Genomic DNA, 26,090 nt, shown 5'->3' with positions numbered 1-26,090 from the left:
TGTTACCTGCAAGCCCATTTGATTTTGAAATGTAGCTGCTGGAGTATGTGGTAGAAAATATGGGAGCTGACTATAGGGAGTAGAAATTTGATATGCTGGTGAAAAATTGTTCCTTACAATTGGTGTTCTGAAACTAAAGGAAATCATTGTTAAGAATATTTACATTTAGTTAGACTTTTTAAATGAAGTTTTCTAAGACAAAATCTCCATTCCTTCTTGAAAGTTAAACTCCATCAGCAACCGTTCAAATTCCTGCTGTATTCAACAATTAGCATTAAGATCTCTTCCACTTAGACTTAAAGTCCTTAGATCTACAGAGTAACTGTAACAGAAAATATTTCTTTAAAACAGTAACCCTTAGTTACTCCCTTCTTCAGGCACCAGCTGGCACTCATAAGCTGGAAAGGGAAAGCACCATAAAAATAGAAGGGCAGCCCATAAGACAAGGCAAGCTACAGTTATTCCTAAGCTTACTATTCTTTGTTGAAAACATTTAGGAATGAAATACGTTTTGTTTTGTTTTTTTTACTGAGAGTGAACATATTGAGACAAAGCTTCAAGATAAACATGAGAATTCTTGAGAATGTCATCTATGCTGCCTGTGAGCAGAAAGTAGAACATACATATTTAAGTAAACTGAAGATTGCAATAAATCCTTTATATGTCTTATGATTTGTCCCCTTGATATGTCTACCACATATTTAGTTACATTAACAAACACATTTTCCCGTTTCATTCATTAATGGCATAGGATGAATCATGACTTACGAATAAGTATTCAAAGAAAAACTTGAGCATTACACAGATGGCACCAGGCTGCTTAAACCTTGCATTGAATGAAAAGCTATTAGTTTCTCAAACTCTAACCAGGGTCTTGCAATATTAATTTAGTGATTCAGAAACGTAAGTCATTCCATTTTTTAATTAACCTGGGCTAAAACACTACTAGTAATAATCTGAGTGTTTAGTCTGCAAATACCAGAACTGGAAAACAATTTTATATACTTAGTGCTCATTCTGTTGAGAGTAAAGTGACAAATTTTTCAATCCTTCAATATAGTTCAAAGCACAGCTCTCACTGATCACATAATTACTCAACAATACTTCCTATATATACTTCTTATCTCCACTATGTACCCTGTAAAACAAATTTGATTTTTAGAAATTTCCAAGATGTCAAAAGGTGGAAGAAGGGAAGAAGCAAGCACAATTTCCTTGCAAACCACTTTTTTTTTTTTTTCTTTAAATTAACCTACACCATGAGATGACATGCTTCACTCACTACAAACATTCCAACTCAATATAAAGCATTAGAAGCAGTCGGAAATCTTTTGCTATCTGAACAGAAGAACTTAAAAATTAAAATCCCTGTTAAAAATCACTGAAGTAGTTCCAGAGACCGAGTGCTGCCTGTGACTGTGCAATCAAATGACATAGCTTACCACTCCATATAATCAGCACATGTAGAGCTTGGTGTTCCACAAACATACAATAGCTCATTTTTCTTTGAGACAGCATCTGGTGGTGATAGTCTTCTTGAAATGGGGTGACCAGATTGCTCAAGACTTGACCGCTTTCCCTAAAGAAAGTAAACGTATTATTCCACACAAGAAGCCACCATTAAGAAATCATTTTTCACAATATATGAAAGTAGCTTCAGGTAGCAAACCATCACATATTCCTGTTACTTCACCTCTCTATAGCAGTTTTGCTGCATCACTTCTTGACTTGGCCATTTTTTTCTGGAGTTAACCCAGTTCAGTTTCATGTGATCAAATTGCTTTCTATAGCTTTCAGAAGAACTGGATTGCTGCTGTTGACTTTCCATGCTCCTTGGCTCTGGTATCTTCAGCTCTTGATACTGGAGTTTATTTTCTGAATAAATCAGATAATTAAAAATACTTAATATTCAGTACTTGAAACGGTTTCTGGTAATTTAGCTCAATCTCTAGATACTTTTCCCTCTCATTTTCTACATCAGAATAAATGAGAATCATTGATTTACTGGATTCTGATATCTTTTACAGCAAGTATTACTCACAAGGCATTAGTGTAATCTTCAGTGTTAATATTCAGCTTGGTGCAGTTACATGGCAACTTCCCTAAAAAACTTAGAGTATTACTATAATAGTAACACAAATGCTCTGCATATGGGCAAAGAAAATATTTATAAGACCATATTCACCAGTCACACCATAACACCCAGGGACGCCCTGAGCAGGTTTACATAGCATTTAGGATAAGCTTGCTGCAATACTTCACATCAGAAGTCTGTTGCCTGTAGCAACAGGCAATCTATAATCCAGTGTAATTACTGAAGCCAAAGGCATAAAGCAACAAGGTTGCTCAGTCAGATGCTTCCTTTTTCAGAGTTAACAGGACAAACTGCAGCAGAGCAGGCTGCAAATAGCATAGCTGGGGTGTTCCTCCAACTGCTTGTGCAGATTCATGTAACTAGAAAGTATATGCTAAACAGAAGTTTGGTGCAATTTTTAGAAGACCAAAAATAACCCACAGTACTTCCTTTGGAAGCTTAAATAAAACACAAACGGGCAAAGTATGACCTGAAACCCAAACTGTTCACATGCAAACTAATGGGTAACGTTTGGTGGTGTGGGTAGTTTTGATCTGTGTTCTTTTAAGTTAGTTGGAGGGAAGGGGCTGAAGTTGAAAAATTGTTCAGATTAAGTTTCCCTCTTTCTTACCACAAGTAGCTATGTACACGCATAGTCCTAAATCCAACCTTGTAAATTACACTACATTAGACATTTTCACTTACTTTCAGAGTCATTATTTGCATCCTTCCAAGCTTTACCATCCTAAAATACTTGATACAAGTCTGAGTTTTTTCTGGACTGCTATAAACATTTTAAGAGGCTTTTTCTCATGCTTCTTGTTCTACGTTGTGAGGTAAATCAGGGAATGGTCAGATCCCATGCATTAGGTAGATATTTCATTAGCACATAAGTTACTCCTAGAATACTCTCAAAATACATTCAGTTCTTAAGCTAGAAATTTTTCTAAATGAATGTATTAAGTATTTTCAATAAGAATCTAAGCTAAATGATATGAAACTTAGTTTTCTTCTTGAAAATGAGCTTAAAAATTAAATAAAAGCATAACTGTGCTACCACTGCAGATAATCAAGGAACACAACAGTGAAAGGTAGAAGCATTATATTACTTAAAGCAAACGCATTTACGTTAATTGGGAATGTAACAGTGCATTTGTCTGTGAGGTCTTTGGAGGCTCATGAAATCTCAATGTCATTTATTTAGTACAATTGCCATTCACATGAACCAAGGATTCCAGCAGTACAAGTTCATAAATCTGATGTAAATGAGCACATGGAAAGAAAAGTAAAAGATACTAAGTGAGTTGGTTGTTTGTTTTTTTTTCCAGTGTCCTAGAAGAGTGCAAACAAGTTGTCATTTGACAAACTTCCATTTTCATACTTTTAAGAAAACTCTTAAGAAAACAGCAATGGACAACAGAGAAAGTTCTCTATTCTATAGTTTGTCCAAAGACTAAAATGAATGCATATGTCGTGATAAAACTCAGGTCAGAAAGACATTACTACAGGATAAGAAATGTCCAAAGTTACTTCCAAACGTCAAATCTGCTAAGATTTGCATGAGGCAATGAAGTTGACCAAATACAATAGAATGCAAGTGTAACTTAACAGGTGGAACAAAGACAAGGGAAAGAGAAACCTGACCAAAACAGAAGTGAGTGTTTGCATGTCTGAATTAATCTTAATAGGGAATTTCTCACATATAAAGAGCAGCAGAAAAAAAATACCTACTTTCTCATACTAACATATAAAAAGGAGAGAAAGAAGGGAATGCTGAATACAGTGGATGATGTGGATGTGCTACAGACACCGAGAACTGAGGGAGCTCTGGACTTTGTTTTCCCCCAAAACAGAAGACAGAATTGCAGCGATCTTTTAAAGCTTACTTCAGACAAAGCATCTTAAAATAAATTTGAAGAAACTAATTATGAAACAAGAAACTAATTACGGCATCCACATGGCAAACTACAAGCATATGCAAGGAAAGCAAACTAGTATAATTTGAGTGCCAAAATAAAGCCTAAAAAGACAACAGTCCATGAATGTTCTAATCCACAGTTGGAATTGCTGTCAGTCAGCATACATACACTTTTCCTGTATAAACTTCACTTCTGCTGGCAGCATTTTTACATGCTCAGGCTGACAAGTCTTAATTTGAAACCCTATATTGATGCTATTTCAATACCTATTTACATTATTTTTATAATAAAATTAGGTATATAGCATTAGCACTACACATTTTATTGGACATTTTATCTGAAGCCCAGTCAACCACACGCAGGATGGACACATTTGACTTCTGAACAGTTATTGCAGTTTTTTTTGGCACTTCCACAGGCACCACTCAAAACTCATATTTTAATTGCTCTCAAACTCCAAGCAGATCCTTTTCTCCACAGAAGAATGTTTTCTTTAGCAGCCCATGTTTAAAATACAGAACAGCAATTTTCCAATATTCATTCTATTTCAACATCCTAGAACATTACGTTAATAAGTTACCTTCTCTTTTCATCACAAGACTTGTATCTATTTTGTTTTTCAGAGTGACAGCTGAACTGGTAGCCATTTCTAAGCTGTTCTCATCCAACATCTGTAGCTGCACAGAATTTTTTTCTTGTAACAACTAAGAAAACAAAAAGCATGTTAAAAAGTAAAATGGTTCCTAAGTATAGAGCCCAAAAGACATTTCCATCTGATAAAAAATGACCAGCATACCGTAAAATAAACACATTTCAGAAAATAGTAGAGGATACACAAAGATTACTGATTCTGTTTTTAAACCCATTGAATACACTCAACTGCCATCACACAATTTAACAAAGACCTAAATGTTTTCCTTCTGGAAGGACAAGCCAAAAATGCAAGATGCAGCTCAAAATTATACTCCATCAAAAGCCATGATTTATAGCTCCATAAATCATTTCACAGACTTCAATGAATTAACATCGTGGAAATAGAATGCTTCCCAAGATAAAACTCCTGACTACAGCTGAAAGAGTCCTGTAGTCAAGATGCAATCTCATTTCCTATTTTTAAATAGTAGGATGGATTTTTCAATCTTCCTCACCCTGTGCTCTTTCTCCCATCAGATTTACAGAGAGCTTTTTCTTAACACCTGATTACACATAATACTATTCAATTCTGAAAAAGTACAATGAATATTTCTGTTCACAACTGATTGCTTAACAGAAAAATCCTACTGTATTACTTAATCAGACTTGAAGTGTTACCGTTTTTTTTCTAACAACAGACATCCAGCTAGGGTTCATTCTGTCCATCTGAAAAATATTTATATTACCTTTGAGTCTGCCAGGTCACATGAATCATTCTCACTCGGTTTTGGTTCAGAGAGTGGAAAAGGTGGAATCAAGGCTGTACATTTGGAGCTAGATGTTTGCCTATTGAAATAATACTGTTAATTGCATAACATGCAAACATAACAATTGTATTTTGTGAGACAGATGAAGACAGTTGTGTGAAGTTCAAAAACCATAGGAAAATGGATCCACTGACAGCTAAGTGAGAAACAACACAGAAGTCTTGCCACCATCATCTCATGAAGTGACTAACTGGTTGTCTTCTACTGCAAACGGTAATAAAGTACAACTAGCAAACAATAGGCTTCAAAGTAAATTTCAAGCTCTGGAACACACACAACAACGTGGTGTTTAAGTTGGTAGATCCTTCTGCTGCTGAGCAGTTACATTAAAATGAGCATAGTCGCTTTCATAATAGAACTAACATATGCATCAGTAAGTCTCCATTGTTATGAAAAATTATAACAGTATGGCTAGAAGAGGTTTTAAAAATATTTTGGAAAATAAGACAATCTTTGGAGCTAGAATTACAAATTCCAAAGTAATTTTCAACAGAAATCATTTTTGTTTTAGTCTCTGCCTCAGTTGAGGCTATTGATTTGCTGGAATAAGAAATTGAAACATGCTGCTATATAAACAATCTCAGCATTACATTAGGAAGATGTTTAATATCTATCACAATTGCAACTATTTGTCAATCTTTAACTTTTAACATTATTAATACCTTATATTCCCACTGTCTTATAAGAAAAACTATGCCCATTGAAAAGGAGAATGGAAGCCTGCTGCATTGCAATAAAATCAAGCAACTATACCTTTTCACAACACCAGCTGTAAGAGGGACATCCATCTCCTGCACATCATCAAAATCAGTTACTAGTTTAACAGGAATCCTCCCAAAAGGGCAGGCCTAAGAGTAAATCACAAGTTATCAAAAGCATGAAGTATTAAAATTTTAATATTTTGAAAGAAAATAATTTATGTTATATACCTGGTTGGATCTGTTTAGTGGCCTTAATGGATTGTGGAAAGTAACCATAGAATCAAGTTCTTGTGATTTCTCTTCCCTGAAGGTAAAATAAGTAAATAAATAAATACAGTAGCATACAGCTTTCTTTTGTAAATATTTTAAGAGATAAGAAATAAAGCCATTACCCAAGAAGTTTAGCAACAGCAGAAGAATTTTCAGTAGACTCATTCCTTTTTATATTTCTCTGATTGCCAACTATGTTCTGAAGTCCAGACTCTTGTATACTTGATACTGTAGGTAAATTAGTTAGAATTGTTCAGACAGTATAACAGATTTCATTTCTAAAGAAAAGCATTTGTAATGATTTAGAAAGAAATACATACATTTACAGTAATCTAATATCAATATATAATATCATTATTTCCAATAAATCTAGGCATACATTTTATACAATTTTAAAAGATTTACAGCCAGAGAGAGATATCTAGAACAGGCACAAAGTGACATGCAACAGCTAAAACATATTAGCTGCTTGATTTCTGCAAAGCTATAACTGTAAACTACTTCAAAACAAAGGGAGATTCAACATATTCAAAGACTATCCAAGCAATTTAAACTTTTCACTCAAAATCCTCAACCACTGTGCAGAAGGAAAAGAACATTCACAGAAAATGCCAAACAGTGGTTCAAGTAGCATAACAATGAATGAGGAAGAAATAGCAGCTTTCAGGGCAAGTCCATTTTCCAGATCCCCTCTCTGAAAATAAGCCTTCACTCCAAAACAGCACTATGTGAAGAATAAATATGCAGCTTGTCCCATACGGATTCATCTGGAAATTTAGAACTGTTCAAATTTGGAATCTGTTTATTCCACATCCACATCTAAATAACCACAATAAATCCTAAATTAAGCACCAAAATCCAGCTTGTCCCAGTGTTACTACCTCAAAGGTGCAACAACATAGATAAACAAGTTCTCTGCTACTACTACAGAGACTCAGTAACTCGCTACCAAAGCCTGTTTGTTGGAACCTTCTCACTTGCATGCTAACATCACACGTACAAGAGTACTCATATATCATATCAGAACAATTAAACTGAATTAGACAAAGTAATTAGCTGGGTCTAAGTTGACTACCTGATTTTGCTCAGGGCAAATTTGAGAGTGCTCTTACAAGCTGTGTTCTACTACTGCAACTTCATAAAAGATACAGAAGCCAAAAGCAAGCTTCAGCTGCCCCATCTCAACCCAACAGAGAATCTCACTCAGTCATGAAGGACTTGAGAATAGTTATCTGAAGTTGTACATTAACCTTAGAACAGAAGCCTAAAGCCAATTTCTACTGAACACTACAATGCACATTCCCATCATCCAAACTATTTTTGTGTTAAGCTGGAAAATAGAAGGGAAGGTAACTCCTCAGGGATGAACAAATTATCACCAGAAATCTGAACAGTGAACATACCAAGGTACATCACCACTTCAGCAACTTCCTCTGCACACAGTGCATAACTGTGGTATAATACAGAAAGAAAATTAACTCTCCATTTAGGGAACACTGAAGTATGAGCTGTTTTAAGAGCTTCAGATGAATACTAAACCCAACTTCAGTTTATCACCCTGATGAGACTCTTTGAAATTACCATCTGATTAGTCAGATAAACAGCTAAGCTGATCCACAACACAAGATCATAAAAAAAAAAAATACACATAACAGAATATGCATTAAACTATTTATGGGAAGATCTTCCTCATCGTGTAGACCTTGTCATCATTACAGGGAATTATTGCCTGACCAAACAGAATCCATGGTTATCCGCTACCTTCCAAAAAAATCCAAGCTTAAGGACTTTCATTTTCACATACAATTTTGCCTAACATTTAAGTTCTAGAGCAATTAATTAAAGTTAACTCATTTCTACTTTGAACCCCCCCCACGTTTCTTTCTGTCTTTAGCCAGCAGAATCTAGACTTCCAGCAGATGAACACTGACATTTTAGCTATTTCTAGGGGTTTTTGTGAACTACGCAAGTCAATATATACTACTTAGTCAAATAGTTCAAAATAAGTACTTCAACATATAGAGTTTAACACCGAGAATAGCTTTGAATTGTCAGTTGACCCATTCAGTATCATCAGTCTCATACTCCCATAAATATCTCCCATGCCTTTTTCTCCCCTGTATTTCATGCCCAAGTTTACCATTGGATTCTCACATTCAAATGATCTACAATACTTTAATTTCTTCTTGGTTTGAGACAGCCTCTCTCTCATCCTATGCAGAACATTCTGAAAAAACGTGGGTTTTTTTCCCCTCCAAATCATCCCCAGTATGTCAGATATTTATATTGTCATCCATGAAAGAAAGAAGGGGAGGCAGAATTAAACCAAAAGCTTCTAGACTTGCTGAGGTTTTTACGTTTGCATCATTACTCTACAACTGCATGCAATTCTTGTCCAAAGCTTTCTGAACAACCTTTCCATGTGTGAAGAAATGCATTACACAGCATTACTATCTTTAAATAAGTTTCAAAAAGCAGCTCTTTAAGCAAGAATATTAAATAGACAAGTCTTAAATGCCTGTAGATTAAGAGATAAGCCTTTTTATTGCTCCAGAAGTAACAAAATTCAACTAAAGCAAAGCTCAGTGATTTAAATCATCTACGTTGCTGCATTTCTAGTGTGTTATTGCTTTCTAAAACTTTCATCTTTAAATAGTTGCACTGAAATGCAGCACTTTTCAAGCACTTACTGTTCCAAATTACCATAAACTAAAACTAGATGAATCCACTCTTCCCCTGAATTCATGAATTCCTAAATGGCAGATAAGCCTTTTGCACATATTCTTTCACAGGTATACCTGTAAGATTTGCAGTAAGTAAAGCAAATAATATCAAACTGCACTCTCCATGAAGATTAACTTATCCTGGGACACAGTTCATCAGATATGCAACTGATATCAGTAAGAAAACAAAGCTTATTAAAAACAAACACCATGACTGAATAATACTGTAAGCACTACCAAAAACTTACTGCCCCCTCATAAGTAGCGTTTCATATTAAGGTCAACTTAAAAGGAAACAGCAAATCTCTATCATGCTTCTGAAGATAGATCCCTTATGAAATCAGATTTATTTTGCACTACTTCTGTCCTCATATAAAGCAAAAAAATACACTCTTCACAAAAAAGTTTACTTTCTGATGACTCCTGAGAAGAGATGGAGCCAGGTATTGAAGAATTAAGATGGAGAACAGACAAATACGACTGTTTATTGGACAGCAATGGATTCTGAGTTTGTATCTAGAAAGGACAAATACTGAAATAATTTTTCCATTTAGCAGACCAAGTGCTTAAAATCAATCAGTATTTTAAGAGATTGCAATTACCTGCAAAGTTCTCCTTTTCCTCATCTGAAAGCAACTGCTTTTTTTGTGAATTAAAGTTTTGTAGAGCAGTTTCTAACATTTCCAATGGAACAGCAGAGCACTCCACAGCTTTCTGAAGGAGCTGTTTACACTTCTTCACATTTCCTAAGTAATAAAGAACACAACATTAGAGATAAAGCAAATAAAAACAATTGCACAGTAGCAACATGGTCTTTACAGACTTTTTTCTTTGGAAGACATAATTATGTTTATGGTGTCATATTAATTTTCTATCATTCTCTCAAGGCATTGTTTAGTCTGCACATTACCCCTTAGTTTCCCACTTTTGGAACACTGCCTAGAAGTACTTACAAATAAATCACATAATCCAGTTCTTTTTCTACAAGTAATTGAGCCTCAAAATATGATTTATGACTTCATAACTGCATTCTCAGCATTTCTTCAGCATTAGAACCATAAGAAAACAGAACACAAAATCAGTCATTTTCTCTGCAGCATAAGAGGTTTACGGACTTGCACTTATCTGACCAGATATAAAATTATATGTGTATTATAAAATATCTTTAACACATTCAAGAATCGAGGTTAAAGACAGCAGTTGAGTCAAACACCATCAATCCAGAATGCACTACAATTCAGAAACGAAGGGTGAAAAGGGATGACGAGTTTGCTTTTGTTTTGGTTTTGATCTTGTGATTCTTTAATTAGTTTTACACATTACTACTTGCCATAAGCTGAAATAGAAGAAAACAGATGGGCTGTATTTTACCACAGGACATGTTAAAGCATTCGGTTTGCATGTATGAGCATATATACATGTAGCTATAAAAAAGTATCAGACATGAATAAAGAAATTTATGCACTGGGACCAAAATCTTCCCCTTGGCTTTTGTTCAGAAAGCATCAGGAGAAACTGACGCAATGTTGCTACAGCTGTTAATATACAGCTGTACCTTGAAGTTCTCGATGTCTTATTTCTCATTTGCAGAGCAACAAAATGTAAAGTATTTCAACTGTACAGACATAGCACCTGTAAGAATAAGTTTTTATTATGCTCTAACAGAGCTCCACATCTCTAGCACTCAAAACTCCACTGATAACTGAAGGTGAAAGTCAATGTTGCCTGCAGTTAAGATTGGAGCCAGAAGGGCAGAACTTATGCTCAAGTAAGCAAATATAAGAATAAACCTTAGTATTGACATGGAAACAAGTAAATGTTAAAGTAAAATTGTCTGATTTCATTTAGGTCTATTTTGTGCATAGTCACAATGACTGTTTTTTAAATCCCTTGATCAAACACCATTTTTCTCCCAAATCCTTAGCAAGTGTATAGGGCTTTTTGCAGGAGATGTTTTTTGTTGGTATGTTGGGATTGTTTGCAAACCCCTAATCAATTATTATAACCATGGGTAAAACGCTAACTATGCAGTTCATTAAGATGACATGATATTCAGAATGGGAATAGTTTATCTCAGCATCACATGGAATAACTAAGAATATGAGAAAGGCACCTACATTAAAAAAAAAAATCATTCTAAAGTCCTTAATAGATGGGAAACAAAGGCAAAGAAGCAAAGCCAGAACTGTCTTATGAGCCTGCCAGGCTCACAAAGAAGCCTGAATGGTCTACACTTAAGCAACACACTTCATAGATCCAAAAAAAGAATTTTAATTACAGTCATGAGCTTTGAGAAATTCACAATAATCTTGCTTTAAGCACCCAATCCCAGACACAAAAGGAAGATACAGCTTCTCATCTGGCCTATTTAAACAAAAAGGGTCACTTTTGTTAGTCCATTTTCAGGTTATGAGCTTTCAGTTTATAAGCAAATCAATATCATGGTCAAACATTGTTTCAAAATTTTCACTTCAGTTTTGTCTCACAATTTCACTCAAAAGAAGTGAAGTATAATTTTTCATCCTAATGCAAAAGGAAAAGAGATTCCTTCAGAACCAAATTGCCAACACACTGCCGAAACGACCTTGCTGAGGAGGTACCAGAGCATGTGAATCTTCCCCTTTCCTTTGGTCATAACTGGACAAGCTCACTGAAATGCAGCAGCACTCTTTAACTATGTAGCATCCACATGCTACATAGTTTGGTTTGATAGCACCAAGCAGGGAGATTACCAAACATCATATCAACCTGATCAAAGGTAACAGATACAAATCAGAAACCACACATGAGATAAGACAAAGCCAAAATGTAAATTCCTTTGGGGTTAGGATTTCATTTCGTGTTGACTGCTGTCAAAGTAAAAAGGAAAAAAAACCACGATTGCATGAGCATATCCCTTAACTGTGGGGTTACTAAGTTCATGAGTGATTGTGACAGAAGGATGAAATTTAGTTATTAGTAATCACTTGTAACATTTCTACATTTTAATTAAGTTATACAGTGGGTTTTACACTTGCAATGAGTATTTACCAGTATCTTTACTATTGCAGTACTATCAGTTTATCACCTTAATTAACCAATAATTTGTCTCGTGAACATTGTATGTAATCAGTTTAAATACAGTTTATAAAGCTCAAAATAACAAGCAATGGCTGGTCACACAACTGACTAATCTGAAAAAATATGGAATTTAAAATCAGAGATTTAAGATTTGTCCTCTCCTCCCAGCTTTGTAGAAAATAAATACTCGGCTCAGTATTCTTCCCCAGTTATTTTGTGGCAAGCATTTCCTGAGGAAAAATTCCATGGCTTCTCCTGTCCCATTACAAATGGGACATTGGAATCAAGAAAAAAAAAAACAGAAATACAGGAAATTAGTATTTACTCATTGGTTCATATGAAACGGTTCAATTTATTGGACATACTTCAAATATCTAAGTCATCTAGAAACTGAAGAGGTATAAATCCTGAAATCATTTAAAACATCAAGATCTTTTCAGAGTGCCGTGAATTGGTCTTGGCCAGCAATGAAGCTTTCACCAGTCATTCACTCTCTCGTCGCCCCAAAAGGGTAAGGGAGAGCTAGAAGAGCAAAAGCAAAAAAGCAAAAAAACACAACAACACCAACTCATAGGTCAAGATAGAGCCTAATAAAAAAAAAAGAAGTAGGGAATAAGACCAATAAGTCACACAACGCAATCTCCAAATCCTGCCAGCAGATTGGTGTCCTGCCAGTTCCCAAGCAACTACCATGAAAAGGCTACCCCTGGTTTTTACTGCTAAACATTCTATTATCTTCCATAGAACATTCCTTCAGTCAGTTTGAATCAACTGTCCTTTTGCTCACAGCCAGCACACTCAGTGTGGGCAGAAGCAGAATGAGAGCAAAAGCCTTGAGATTGAGCAAATGGTGTTCAACAGCAGCTAAAATGTTGGTGTGTTATCAGCATTGTTAACAAAAATACACAAACCTAAAAAGCCAGCACCTATGACGAAAAACCTCCATTCAAGGCAGATCCAGTACACCCAGTAACAGCATAAACTATTTTCAAGAAACCTGCTCTCAGTGCAACTAATCCTACTGGAGACAGTTCAAATATTAGATTCACATCATTGAATCACAGAGTTGAGTTGAAAAGGACCACAATGATCACCTAGTTTCAACCCCCTGCCATGGGCAGGTATGCCAACCACTAGACCAGGCTGCCCAGAGCCACATCCAGCCTGACCTTGAGTGCATCCAGGGTGGGGCATCCACAACCTCCACTATTTCTTCATTTTTTTCATCCATTATTCTTCCATTTTCTTTTTTAGAAATGTTATCACTGTGTCAAAATGGCTTGCCTAAACCACTGCAGTAAACTTGACAGAGTACCATTCTATTTTAAACACTGACAAAACTAACTCCTACTCCCTGACTTGATGGGAATATGACTTCCATGACACTGTGAATGAAGTTAGCTTACTACTAGTATTAAGCAACAGAAGATATCATTCATCTCCACTGTCCCAATACCAACTTTCAACAGCAAAACAGGAAACAAAAGCAGTCAAGCCACTTAAAAACTTGAGCAACAGGAAAACGTGTATCAACCAGATCACATCTACAGTTCAGTGTTTTGTTAAGCAAAATACAAAGATCTACAGTTGCTTTTTGGAAAGATGGTCTTCCTCACAAGTTTGAAGTATCTAAAGGAATATTATCACCTAGATTTGATAATCATCATCATTTTTCACACCACTAAGAGCCTCAAATTTGTCAATAAAGTCAAAGCTTTAAAACAGCTAATTTTCATCTTGTTTCAAAGTTTTTTTTTCTAAAAAGGAAAAAACTAGTAATATCTGTGTGTAATGGTATCAGAAATGAAGACACTAATTAAATTTAAATCAAAACAAGATCCAGTTACTCCATTTTCTGACAATACCTATCAGTTTCCTTGCAAAATGTAACAGCAGAGGTCTAAAAGACAACCTAGAGCAACACAAGACAGCAACAAACACCATCTTTTACATACCTTGTGATAGCTCAAACTGTGCAAAAGCCACATGCACAAAAGCAAATTTCTTGCAGTTCAGTCTGGCCAGATGAAATTGGTCTCGTGCCTCCTCTGGATCTTGAAGACTGTAAAGACAGCATACCACTAGTTACAAAGCATGGAACCAAACACATACTAACACTCTACATTCTTTTTTTCAGAATCATGAATCGTTCATGAAGTACATATAAGCAAAGAGTCTTTAAAAGATATCTAGTAATTGAAACAAATTTAACTGACCCTTTCCAAACAGAAAAACGTGCTCAAATATGAAAAAAGACTGGGTGCTCATTTTGAGGAATAGCATCAATAGTAATAAAGAACACATAGCTGTTTCCCCCCCCCCCCCCCGAGTACTCATCAACACCTTCCAAGTTGCATGCTGACACCAGATAATGGGGACCTTTCTCTAACTGCATCCACTTCTACACTAAGAGGCTGCAAAACAGGATGGAAGGATAAGGGAGGAAAATAGGGAGCAATTACTACATTGAAGGTATTTGATTTTGAATATGTGGGGAGAAGAAACTTCAGTTTTTCCTGAAGTTTGTATGGAACAAAAAAGCATCATACAAACCCTGAAAAATCTTGAAAAACAAGTGACCATCAAGAAAGATCTTTCCATACCTCTAGAAATAGAAGGTATTTCTGATCTATATTTTACTCCAACACTTTAAAAGAAACCACTTCCATCTTCAGGATACCATGTATTCACAGCAGGATGTTATTCACTCCTGATTGTTTACCAGCAGCAGATTCAACCAATAACTAAAACCACACAATGGAAGTAAAAACCAATGCAAGAAAACCCATGGAGATGACAGTACAGAAAAAGAAGTTGACTAAGACCAAAACACCTGCTAGAGTTGTACTAAGAGGGGTATAATGAACAAAGTGATACTAGCTATGTGCACTGAGACCTCTACTGTTAAAGATTACCGCAACATTGAAATGCAGCTCTTCAAAAATATCTTCAATTTCACAGTACTTAGAATGCCAATAGAACTTGTTACAAAAAATTATAATCTTGCCCTAAAATAGGTCTGAAAATACCTGAATAATCACAGTTCAAATTTGCACTAATCAAAGCAGTAAACTACAAACAGAACTCACTTCATAAGTTGTGAAAGTATAGAATGATATTTCAAAAATACAGAATCATTCCTCCAACCCTAAAGGTGTATTTAATATAGCTGGGATGTGCCTTTCAGAGTAAGGGTGAAGGAAGAACAGGCAATTGGAGACCACTGGAGTTTGGCTGGATGAATTCAATAATAGCAAGCTGTCTACCATACAGCCACAATAGAACACTTACAGGAGTCAACAAAGAAATAATCCTGAACTGAGAGTGTATACAGTTTAATCTTTGCTAAACTGTGATCTTCTTTAAAGTTCTACATCAGATTTCCTTCTTATAACTTCTGAGCTACAGTGTAAATCTGAAATTAGAAAGAGGTGTCTCGCACTGTTTTCCCCCATGAACTTCATATATATTGTCCAGAAAGATCACCAACATCTCTACATCAAATTTCTCTGAAGAATCACTTTTCATTAGCAAATACAACAGATGCAAGCACTATAGAGCACCCAAAGCTGCTCAATTTCAAGGAGCTGCTAAGAAGAGCATACCATACTATTTTACCACCATGAAAATCCAGAAGCCATTGATGAAATTTCTTGTACAGGAAACTGAAAATTTGTACTTACGCTTTCAGCTCTGCAAATCTCACAAGGATGCGAGCATAGTTCTCATCCTCACTATGCTTTTCTGCAGGTAGTGCGGTTACTGCTTGACTGTAGCGACCAATGAGTCTATTCAGTATACCAAGGTCCATCTGAGGAACACCTTTTTTCTCCAGCCGAAGCAAAAAACACAGCCAATCTTCTGGATTATTTGTTGTCATCATTATTCGATTAACAGTTCCAGAGTTATCTGACAGAAAAATAACACAGCAGAATAAAATGTAGCCAATACAAATAGAAGAAAAAAAGTTTTCATGCAATACTAGTCTTATGGGGTTTTTGTTTTGTTTCTCCCCTTCCATCAATTTTTTCTTTTTTTTTTTTTTAAGTAAGGAGATTAAATGTACCTCATGGTCTCTAATACTGGAGAAACACTACATTTTAAAACCTTTTGGTTAATAGTTCTTTTTCCTTCAGTTGCATACCTGAAAGAAATTACAAATACATACCTGTTGTATCAGCTGATATTTTAGTACAGTTCAGTTCATCTGTGATATTGTCTTCATTTTTGTATTTGTTTTTCAAGTCTCTAACCCTACTCATGATCGAAGCAATTCGTGGCAATCCTCTTTCACTTAGATCCTCCTCTTCCTCCATCTGCAGACAGAAGGTGAAACCAGGGAAGATACTGAAGAGCCCAGTTGTAACTGGCATTAACTGGAATCAACACAGGTGAGTCCCTCACTTACATTTTTCAAATTGAGACTTACATTAAATAACTAGTCTAACAAGACTTGGTTAATTTAGTCACACAAGTAAACTTCATAAAAGTCAACTTGAACGAACAAAAGCATTCAATACACTTCACTGGTCTGCCCAGATGTTAGTCCATGCATCACAGTCGCCCTTCCCAATAGAGTGTCTTAACTGTCCAAGAGAAGTAGTACCCTGAACATATAGGATTATTTTATTAACCTATAACCTAAATCCACAGTTTTGCATCACTAGGAATTTCTGCTTCTAGCCACACATTCTGCCACACCTCTCAAACAAACAGTAATAGAACAAGGACTTGTCAGACTTCATGGTGACCTGGCTCAGAGATAAACTCCACAAAAAATTAATCTCACTTTAAAAATAGGGATAGGATTTATAATATATACATATTTTTATATTATTCATTACTACCTTGGTGTTTTGGCTTAACTATCTCATCACATGGAAAAGAAAGAGGAAAGGAAGGAAGGAGAGACTTCATTTGATGACACCTGTATGGATGAGTTAGGCTCCACTTAACATGCCTCAGCCCTACCACAACTCCACCAAGCATAAACATGTTTTACACAGAAAGTTTGATACTCTGAACTAGAAGTTTCAACAATTCTCATTTTTCTCCATTCCCATAACAGGTATAACTTACAGTAGAGGTAGTAACCATGTTGTAGTTATGACTCATCTTTCAGCCTTATTTCTTCCCTCTATGGGCAAGACAATTTTTTTTTTTTAATTTAATACAGGTATACAGGTGGGTGGTGAGACACTCAAAAATATCTGTATATTTGGGTTGGTTATGCCTCAATTTTAACAAAATTCTTCCTTAAAGTAGCACTAATTGAAAATCATGCAGCATTTGTTTATATTACTGAGCTTCTAAACCAAATGCTTTGAAACATCTCCCCATTTTAGTCCACATTACTTTTTCCTGCTGCAAAATTTTACATCCTAGGCCTCACTTCAAAATAATTCTAAGATATTACACAAACAGTGAATGTAGTGAATAAAAGTGAACCAGAAAATAAGCAACAAATTACTATACAGCATTGCTTGTAATAAATATTACAGAATGTTTGCGTTTAGGTATAAGTCGATGAAAAGTTGCTTGAAGGGAGAATTAAGATCTATTTTAGATAAATTACAGAGAAGCAACAGAATGGAAGAAGAAAAAGTTCATCTATCCACCTCCAAATCCCACTTACTAGAAGATAAGCTTTTTACTCTTTTTCAGGAGTCTCAAGATTAATTTTTAGAGCAGTTATCATCCAAAGATCACACTTCTTCGAAAGCAGCAGACTCAGCTCTTCCTAGAGACCATCAACCAGAAAGTTCGCCATGCTTACAGAACTTCTTTATACAGCAGAAGCTGCTGTAACTTATATCCTTCCTGCACTAGAAATGGCTATCAAGAATGTAAAGCACACTCCAATCTACATAAAAAGGTTATTTTAGAAACATTTTGAACCTACTATGTAAAGCCCAAGATTTAGCCTGACAAAGTGTGTTAAGTGCTAAAGACATTCATCTTACAATATCCTTGTAGAATAGCAAAAGTTCCACTAAGTTCTGCAAATGATTCCTTCCTTTCTTAAGAAAAATAAGTACTTTCAGAGGAATTAAGCAGAAGTAAACATAACCCCCAGAGATGTAATCAAGAACTACACAGAAAGGACTATGAAAACTAGAGACAACGTATCAGTCAGTGCTATCTAAAAAGCAATTTTTCAGTGAGATGAGACTAGAACTTCCCCCCCCATTTCTCTTCACAAGAGAAGTACATTTAATAAAAACATATTAAAAAAAAAAAAGAAAAAGTACTTCACCACACATTCCTCCCCAGAGTACATAGAGGAGAAGTTTTGAGACAGCCTCTATAAACAATCCCATCTTTCAGGAATCACACTGCTAAAAATGAGAGGTGATTACTGTAGCAAAGGCTGCTTACATGCCATTCCAAACATGATACTTAATTACCTTTATTTAATAAAAAGATCATTTCCTTATTGACAAGATTTTGGTGCCTGTTGTAGTCTTGCCCTAAATTAATACAGAAATTTTCACTCCAGATCTCATATTTAGAGTTGAGAACATTCTTAAAGATCAGTCCTTGAGCTGTACCCATTAAGAGTATGGATGAAGTCAACTTCCAGATGCTAAGCCTCAGACAACTTTAAACAGCAAGAACATAAAAAGAAATGTCATATGTTCCAGTACTACTATTTTTCATTAAAACTATAATTGTTAATGATTCCCAGACAGATTTTTTTTTTTAAACACTATTTCTGTTTTCCTCATCCACACTAAGGTTTTATTTTTCTAGTGACAAGCTGTCATTAGTAGTAGACAAAAAACCAGTAATTTTCTATATAAACCTGACTTTAAGTCAGCTGCCAAACTTACATTTCTGGTACGTAGCTTCTTAACTGACAAAGATTCAATATGTGCAATATGGAGAAAACTTCTGAAGAACCGATTGGCTTTGTCAAAAAGTTGAAGTGGATGAGGGTCAGGTTACTTCAGATGATCCCAAGAATCCAGCAATGGCAAGAAATGCAGTCCTTCATCCTGAAGAAGTTCCTGAGTATCAAAAATTGAATGATTAGATATTCAGAAGTACACAGGTATCAATACATACTGTAAGCTTCCTGCATACTCATACCATCACAAAAACTGAGTTTTCATTAAAACAAACCAATAAAACTATTCCTAATTACCAACAGTACTAACCAGCAAAAAAAAAAAAAAACTCAAGAATTACTTGTGGACTACATGCAAACACTTCCAGAAGCATCTGCTGCATATGAAATGTATAGATGAAAAATACCTCGAGAGCATAATCATCTGTGCATTGTCATGAGTCACAACTACTCTTTCACTCATGCCAAAGTCCAGTCACAAGCAAGTACTCAGAGTATCACAATGGCTAAACCTGCTACATTACTTTCAAAAAAAGTATCTGCCATGAATTTGTGAAGCATCTTCAAAATTTGACAAGGCAGCGAAGAGTTATAATATCAACATGCAATTATACATACATTCAATTGTAAAAGCATCAAGTGGTCACATCTGTTAGACAGGCTCTCATGTGCAATAGAACCAATAAAACTTATTGATAATAAAGAGAATAATAGCAATCAGACTTGGAATGATGGATTTGCAATGTCATGCAATGTTTCTCAATAAATCAAGATGCAGTTTTTCCACAGATGGAAACTTCAATAAAGTATGAAGTTTTTTTGTTGTTAAATAATACTTTAAAAAAAGACATACTCTTCCTGCTCCTGGAATCTACTAAAATACATCTGCTTATCCAAGAAAGTGCAGAAGGCAGCCAAAATTTTAAGCAAGTGCCCAAGAGCCTGCTTGGCACTTTTGCTATAAAAAAGGAAATAAGTCAGTTTACTAGAAGACACTTATGCCACTCCATTACCTAGACTTTTCTTATGCTTCCAGACTACTATGATGAGAGATATTATATAAAACATATGTCTAGCTCTGTTCCAATGGCACAATTAAAGTTCCTACAAATATACTACACAGTGAATAACTAAGTTAGATCTTTTGTGCAGAAGAGGAAAAATGCCACCAACATCACCAAATCAGGAACTTTTTTGTTGTTTTTCTAGCACTTTTTCCCCTTATGTTTAAGCTATCTTGCCTTCCCTACAGGCAGGGAAATTACACACAAACAAGAATCACAGAATGGCCAGGGTTGGAAGGGACCTCAAGGATCATGAATCTCCAACCCCCCTGCCACATGCAGGGCCACCAACCTCCACATTTAACAGCAGACCAGGCTGCCCAGGGCCCCATCCAACCTGGCCTTGAACACCTCCAGGGACGGGGCATCCACAACCTCTCTGGGCAGCCTGATCCAGCACCTTACCACCCTCATAGTAAAGAATTTCCCCTGACATCCAACCTAAATCTCCCCTCCCTCAACTTAAAACCATTTCCCTTTGTCCTTTAGTTATCAACCCTTTCAAAGAGTTGATTCCCCGCCTGTTTGTAGGCTCCCTTTAGGTACTGAAAGGCTGCAATGAGGTCACCCTGCAGCCTACTTTTCTCCAGGCTGAACAAGCCCAACTCCCTCAGCTTGTCTTTGTAGGGATGGAGCTCCAGCCCCTGGAGATAAAGAAAGTAAAACAGAACATAACCTTTATCTTCTACAGCATTTGCATTATGTTTTTCTTGTACTCTCTTTAATATTCCAAATTTGCTGACTGCTCAAGCACATGCTTGTTGGTAGGACAGAAAATTGTCACCATTACAGAAAGCAGAGCAATACTATACTACAATCCTTTATAAGTGCAGTTATATCAACACTGCTTAAGCACAACAGTAATTATACAGACCTTTTATCAATGTTAGAATCTACTATGTAAGTACATAAAGTCCCGCTCCTCAAGACTTTACCATTTGTGTTTAAGGCAAAGAAGAACAGAAGCATGTACCAACACATGGCAAATCATTAGAAATGCCTGGCATTCTGTCATATATCCACTTAGTCCACAGGTACTGCAGCAGAAACCAGTCTTTATTACAACTTTGAAGGAACAGTCAAGTTTACAAACCACCGAGTTTTTTTTAAACAAATGGGAGAAGTCATGAAAGCAGAGAGTTTGCTTAATAATTAAAAAAAAAGCCATTTTTTAGGTTTAAGTCAGAAGAACAAATTGCAATGATAGGAATACAAAAGAAATTCTGTAACTTTTGTTAGCCTGGACAGATTTTAAAAGACGTTCTTCCTAGAAAGCAGGTAACTGCTCGTGGAACAAAACCTGTTATCCAACAAGTTGCATTACCTTACAAATCCTCCCCAGCTTCAGCTCCCTTCACATCCCGCATGATTCCCTGATTACAATAACTGTTACAAGATTTTGTAAGCTATCCAACTAGATAAACCCAATAACTTGCTTCTAGCCTATTCCCAAGTGCAGCCACCAAGTCTAGCCATTATTTTCACCAAAACAGAATCATAGATTCATTAAGGTTGGAAGAGACCGCCAAGATAATCTATTTAGTTCAACCTTCAACACATCACCACCATGCCGACTAAACCATACACCTCAGTATCTACCCTTCTCTTGAACACCTCCAGGGATGGTGACTCCACCATTTCATTAAGCAGCCTGCTCCAATGCACTACCACTCTGAGAAGTGTTTCCTCATATCCAACCTGAACCTCTCCTGGCACTGCTTAAGCCCCTTACCTCCTGCCCTATTGTTACTCACATGGGAGAAGAGGCTAACCTCCTCCACACCACAACCTCCCCTCACTTAATTGTAGAGTGATAGGGTCTCCCCCAAGCATCCTCTTCTCCAGACTAAACAATCCCAGCTCCCTCAACTGCTCCCCAAAAAACCTGTGTTCTAAGCCCCCCACCAGCTTTATTGCTCTTTCTTTAGGCATACTCCAGGGCCCCGATGCCTTACTTGCAGTGAGAGGCCCAAAACTGAAAGCAGTACTCAAGGTGCGGCCTCACCAGCAGAAGCACAGTAAAACACAGTAACTAAGCTTCTCCACAAATGTAAGAGAATATACATATGTATATAATTGTTTGTATTCACCTATAAACACTAAAACCTAAATCATGATTTCTTGAAAGAGAAACCCAACCTCCAGAAAAAAATTACCACTCAAAGAAAGAATTAGCAATATTAACTCCAAGTAGGAAATACAGAAATTGTTGGCTACAAAACACAAAAGGATTCAGGAAGATAAAGGACAGTGCCAGCCGGGAAAAGGCTCAGCACCAGTGATGCAGGTGAGCTGCTGCAGCACAACCAACCTGCAAATTGCATGGTGTGCGAGAGCTCCCAACAGGCAGGGGAGAACCGAGCAGCAACAAAGGCACCAAGGCTTTCGGTTCTAAAGGCGCAAAGATGCAGCTCACCAGCAATCGGACACCTGGCACAACCCAGGATAGTGCCTTAGGAGGAGGAGCCGTGGCGTTCTCACCTGCACCACCCGGAATTGAACTGAGCACACATCAAGATCCGTCTCTTTTCTTCCGTCCTAGCCCACAGGCCCCTCCACATTCGCCCAACTACCGGCACTGACTGCTACAATGCTCCTAGGAGGCCCCGGGCATCCCCGCCCAGCTCTACCCTCGTGCCTCCCCACTACCTGCGGCAGCCCCGCCAGCCCCACCGCCACCCGCACAGACCCCGCTCCCCTAGCCCACGGGGCAGCACCCGCATCCTACCCGCGGCACGGAGCCGAGGGCGGGGCCGGCGGGAAGCCAGCCCGGCTGCAAGCGGCCCAAGGCCCACAGCCTGCTTCGCTCGGGCACCCGGAACCCCACGGCAACACCGCGCCAGACTCCGCACTCACCGCGGCTCCGCGCTCACCGCCGCCAGCTCGGACCGGGACCAGGCCGCGCACGGGGCGGACTAAACTAGGCCGCGTACCTCGTCCAGTTTGAAAATGCCCCCCCACCCAAGGCCAGCGCTGATTGGCTAAGAGAGTAAAAAAAAAAAAAAAAAAACATCGGGAACCCGCCTTTCTATTGGAGGAGAGGCACGGTGGTACCGCCCCCACAGCAGTCACACATCCTCTGCGACTTCTCTATTGGTGCCTCGTGAAGGAGGGGCGGGAGGTTATGCGCAGGCGCAATAAGGGAGCGGGATCGTGGTGGGGCCGTTACCCGCCCCGGGGGTGTTTCCCTGCAGCGTATATATATATATATAATTGACATATATATATATAATGTTAATTTAATAACTTGCTGCTTAACATTACTTTCCTTAGAGAACACGTGTGGTGTTGATAATACTTAAACAAGGTTTTAATTGGAATTAAACTCAGTCATCTTGTACTCATATAAAACACAAGTATCTTGTCCTACATAACAATACAAGTTCATTTGGCACTGAAAGCAAATAGAGAAAAAATAAATGAAGTCCAAGCACCTATTTTAGAATGTACTGGATCATACTATGGGCATGCCTGTTTTTCTTCAAGTACTGAGAATCACAGAATCATAGAATGGTCTGGGTTGAAAAGGACCACAATGGTCATCTAGTTTCAACCCCCCTGCTATGTGCAGGGTCACCAACCAGCAGACCAGGCTGCCCAGAGCCACATCCAGCCTGGCCTTGAACAGCTTCAGGGATGGGGCATCCACAACCTCCTTGGGCAACCTCTTCCAGTGCGTCACCACCCTCTGTGTGCAAAGCTTCCACTACATTACTCGTTGTATTTATACATCTTTGATGGATTTAGAGATGGTGTGGTTGTTTTGGAGCTCTAATATTGCACTAGAATCTGAACCTTGTGACAACTGAAAGACACAGCTTAAGTCACGTGAATCCAGTCTGGATCTGTTTTTACTCAAGTTCATAGTATTCTATTAGCACGAGTTTTGATTGGTTCTTAAGGAGATGAGAGTTGCATCATTCTAGGGCAGGTCATTTGAGTTCTGTAGAACTTAGAATGCTCTGTAGGAAGAATCTTAGCAAAGCTGAAGCAAATATTAGAATGAAGATGTGTTGACCTCTGGGAGAGGGGGAAGAAATGTCAAAGTCAGGAGAAGATCAAGGAAAGAAAGATTGTAAGGCTGTAATACCAGTAGAAAAAAATATAAAGAAGCTTCCATGTAGTACCCTACAGTGAATTATAAAATGTGTGATGTTTGGATTGCTGGCAGAACCATTACTTAACTGCTTATTTATGCTTGTTATTCATTTTAAAATCATAGATGTATAGAGAATTTAAGAAGTATACCAATTGAAGTCTACACCTAAAGGTGATTCCAGTTTGAATGACAGCAGTGACATGATAATCAGAAAAACAAGGATGTGATGAAAAAAATGGCTGACAAAAGAAAAGAGGTCAGTTTTTTGTAAAGAGTTGCACCAGGTGAATCCTATTTCATTATTTTTAATAATTGATCATATAGTAAGATTTTGGATTATTTTGAATGTCCCTATTGCAAATCCAAGCGTGACAAATACACAAACGAATAACAAAGAATTTTTCAAATGTTAATAAAATCTTTATATATCACATTATGATGTTTTCTGATATGTTTATGTGAAAAAGGTTGTCTTCCAGTTGAAAATTTGTCAGTAACCAATGCATCCTCTTGAGCAGGTATTTGATAATTAGCGTGTCTGCTGTGAAGGGCTGATCTAAAGTTAAGAATCATAGAATCCAATTCCAACCGAATTTGGATGGACCTACAAGAAACATCAAGTTCAACTCCTGGCTCCACACAGGACTACCCAAAATTCAAACCCTATGTCTGAGAATGTTGTCCAAATGCTTCTTGAACTTGAGCAGGGTTACTGCCATGGCCCCTGCCTTGGTGAGCCTGTTCCAGGGCCTGAACACCCTCTGACAAAGAACCTTTCTCAAATATCCAACCTGACGGTAGAGGTGGTAGCTTATTGTTTACAGCTAATGACAGACATTCAGTGTACCTGATTTGGTTAAAAGTGCATTTGGAGAGAGCTCTGCTGAGTATTTATTTACTGAAAGTCTTTATTTATCAAGAGCACGCAAACCAGTCCTCTGTATTGCTACAACGTACATATGTCCACAAGAAGAGACAAACATTCTAGATGGTGGAGTTGACTAAACAACTGAGAAGCTGTTCTGGAAATAAGTAGTTGCTAAACAAAAGATTTTTAGCAGCAAGAATAACCACCAGGTGTCTAATATTCACATTCATCCTAGCTGTTATATCTCTGTGACATACTACTTTTCATTACTGGCTACTTCAAACTTTATGTGTAATTTATTGGTTTTATTTGTTTTAATAATGAGAGGAAGAGAGAACAGTATCGTTATTTACATCAATGGATTTTATTCCATAATTGTTCATTTACACATCTGATTCATGCTTTATGACTGGACTTAGTGAATAATCATTTTTTCCCTACTGATAGACATGTTTGATCACTAAAATAAGAACCATTGTGCCTGGCTTCTGTGTGTTGTCTGATAGGTACCAGTTTGTATGTAAAATGTGACCAATTTAGAAATGGATTCAATCAACAGCTCCCTAGAAGGAAGAGTTAGTAAGAATTTTTTGTGCTGTTCATTTCAGAAGAATACTCCAGGGTCTGGTTCTAATTGTGCCATATTTTGAGTAATACTTGCTTACAGGGAAATTATGTAAGAAATAAAAAATACTTCACAGATATCCGAAGGGGAATATTTTGAAAGGGAACCTTCTGTGAAGAATGGTCCTACATGACCAAAACCATGTACATAGCTGTGTTAGAGATAAGGTCACATGCGAGATCTCTTAGGTAATTGTACCATAAATAGCAGAACTTGAATACAGACTTACCAAAACTGGACACAATGGAGAAAAAGAAATTAGAGGGGGGTTCTGTATTTGGGAGGTGACTGTAGCAGAGAAGAAGGAGGCACGAGAGTGGACAAAAAGAAAGCTGAGAAATAGAGAAAGAGTTGGAAAAGATCTGGAATGAAACACA

At 37.1% G+C, this 26,090-nt stretch overlaps 1 protein-coding gene across 1 annotated transcript in view; it reads right to left on the bottom strand.

Annotated features, from left to right (window-relative positions):
* Positions 1-23,094, bottom strand: part of TTK (TTK protein kinase) — a 32,190-nt gene extending 9,096 nt beyond the window's left edge. Inside the window, exons 1-14 of the mRNA XM_052696565.1 lie at positions 22,978-23,094; positions 19,041-19,217; positions 16,376-16,523; positions 15,891-16,116; positions 14,163-14,269; positions 9,750-9,893; positions 6,547-6,652; positions 6,383-6,458; positions 6,207-6,301; positions 5,373-5,472; positions 4,574-4,697; positions 1,694-1,875; positions 1,443-1,579; positions 7-133 (exon numbers count right to left, since the gene is read on the bottom strand). Coding sequence (XP_052552525.1) covers positions 7-133; positions 1,443-1,579; positions 1,694-1,875; positions 4,574-4,697; positions 5,373-5,472; positions 6,207-6,301; positions 6,383-6,458; positions 6,547-6,652; positions 9,750-9,893; positions 14,163-14,269; positions 15,891-16,116; positions 16,376-16,523 — 1,572 coding nt within the window. The 5' untranslated portion in view covers positions 19,041-19,217; positions 22,978-23,094. The remainder of the gene's footprint in view (positions 1-6; positions 134-1,442; positions 1,580-1,693; positions 1,876-4,573; positions 4,698-5,372; positions 5,473-6,206; positions 6,302-6,382; positions 6,459-6,546; positions 6,653-9,749; positions 9,894-14,162; positions 14,270-15,890; positions 16,117-16,375; positions 16,524-19,040; positions 19,218-22,977) is intronic.
* Positions 23,095-26,090: the final 2,996 nt, after the last annotated feature.

This window comes from Tympanuchus pallidicinctus, unplaced genomic scaffold (assembly GCF_026119805.1).
Source record: "Tympanuchus pallidicinctus isolate F22 unplaced genomic scaffold, pur_lepc_1.0 scaffold1, whole genome shotgun sequence".
NCBI classification, from domain to species: Eukaryota; Metazoa; Chordata; class Aves; order Galliformes; family Phasianidae; genus Tympanuchus; species Tympanuchus pallidicinctus.
This window is presented reverse-complemented; position numbering and strand designations above follow the sequence as displayed.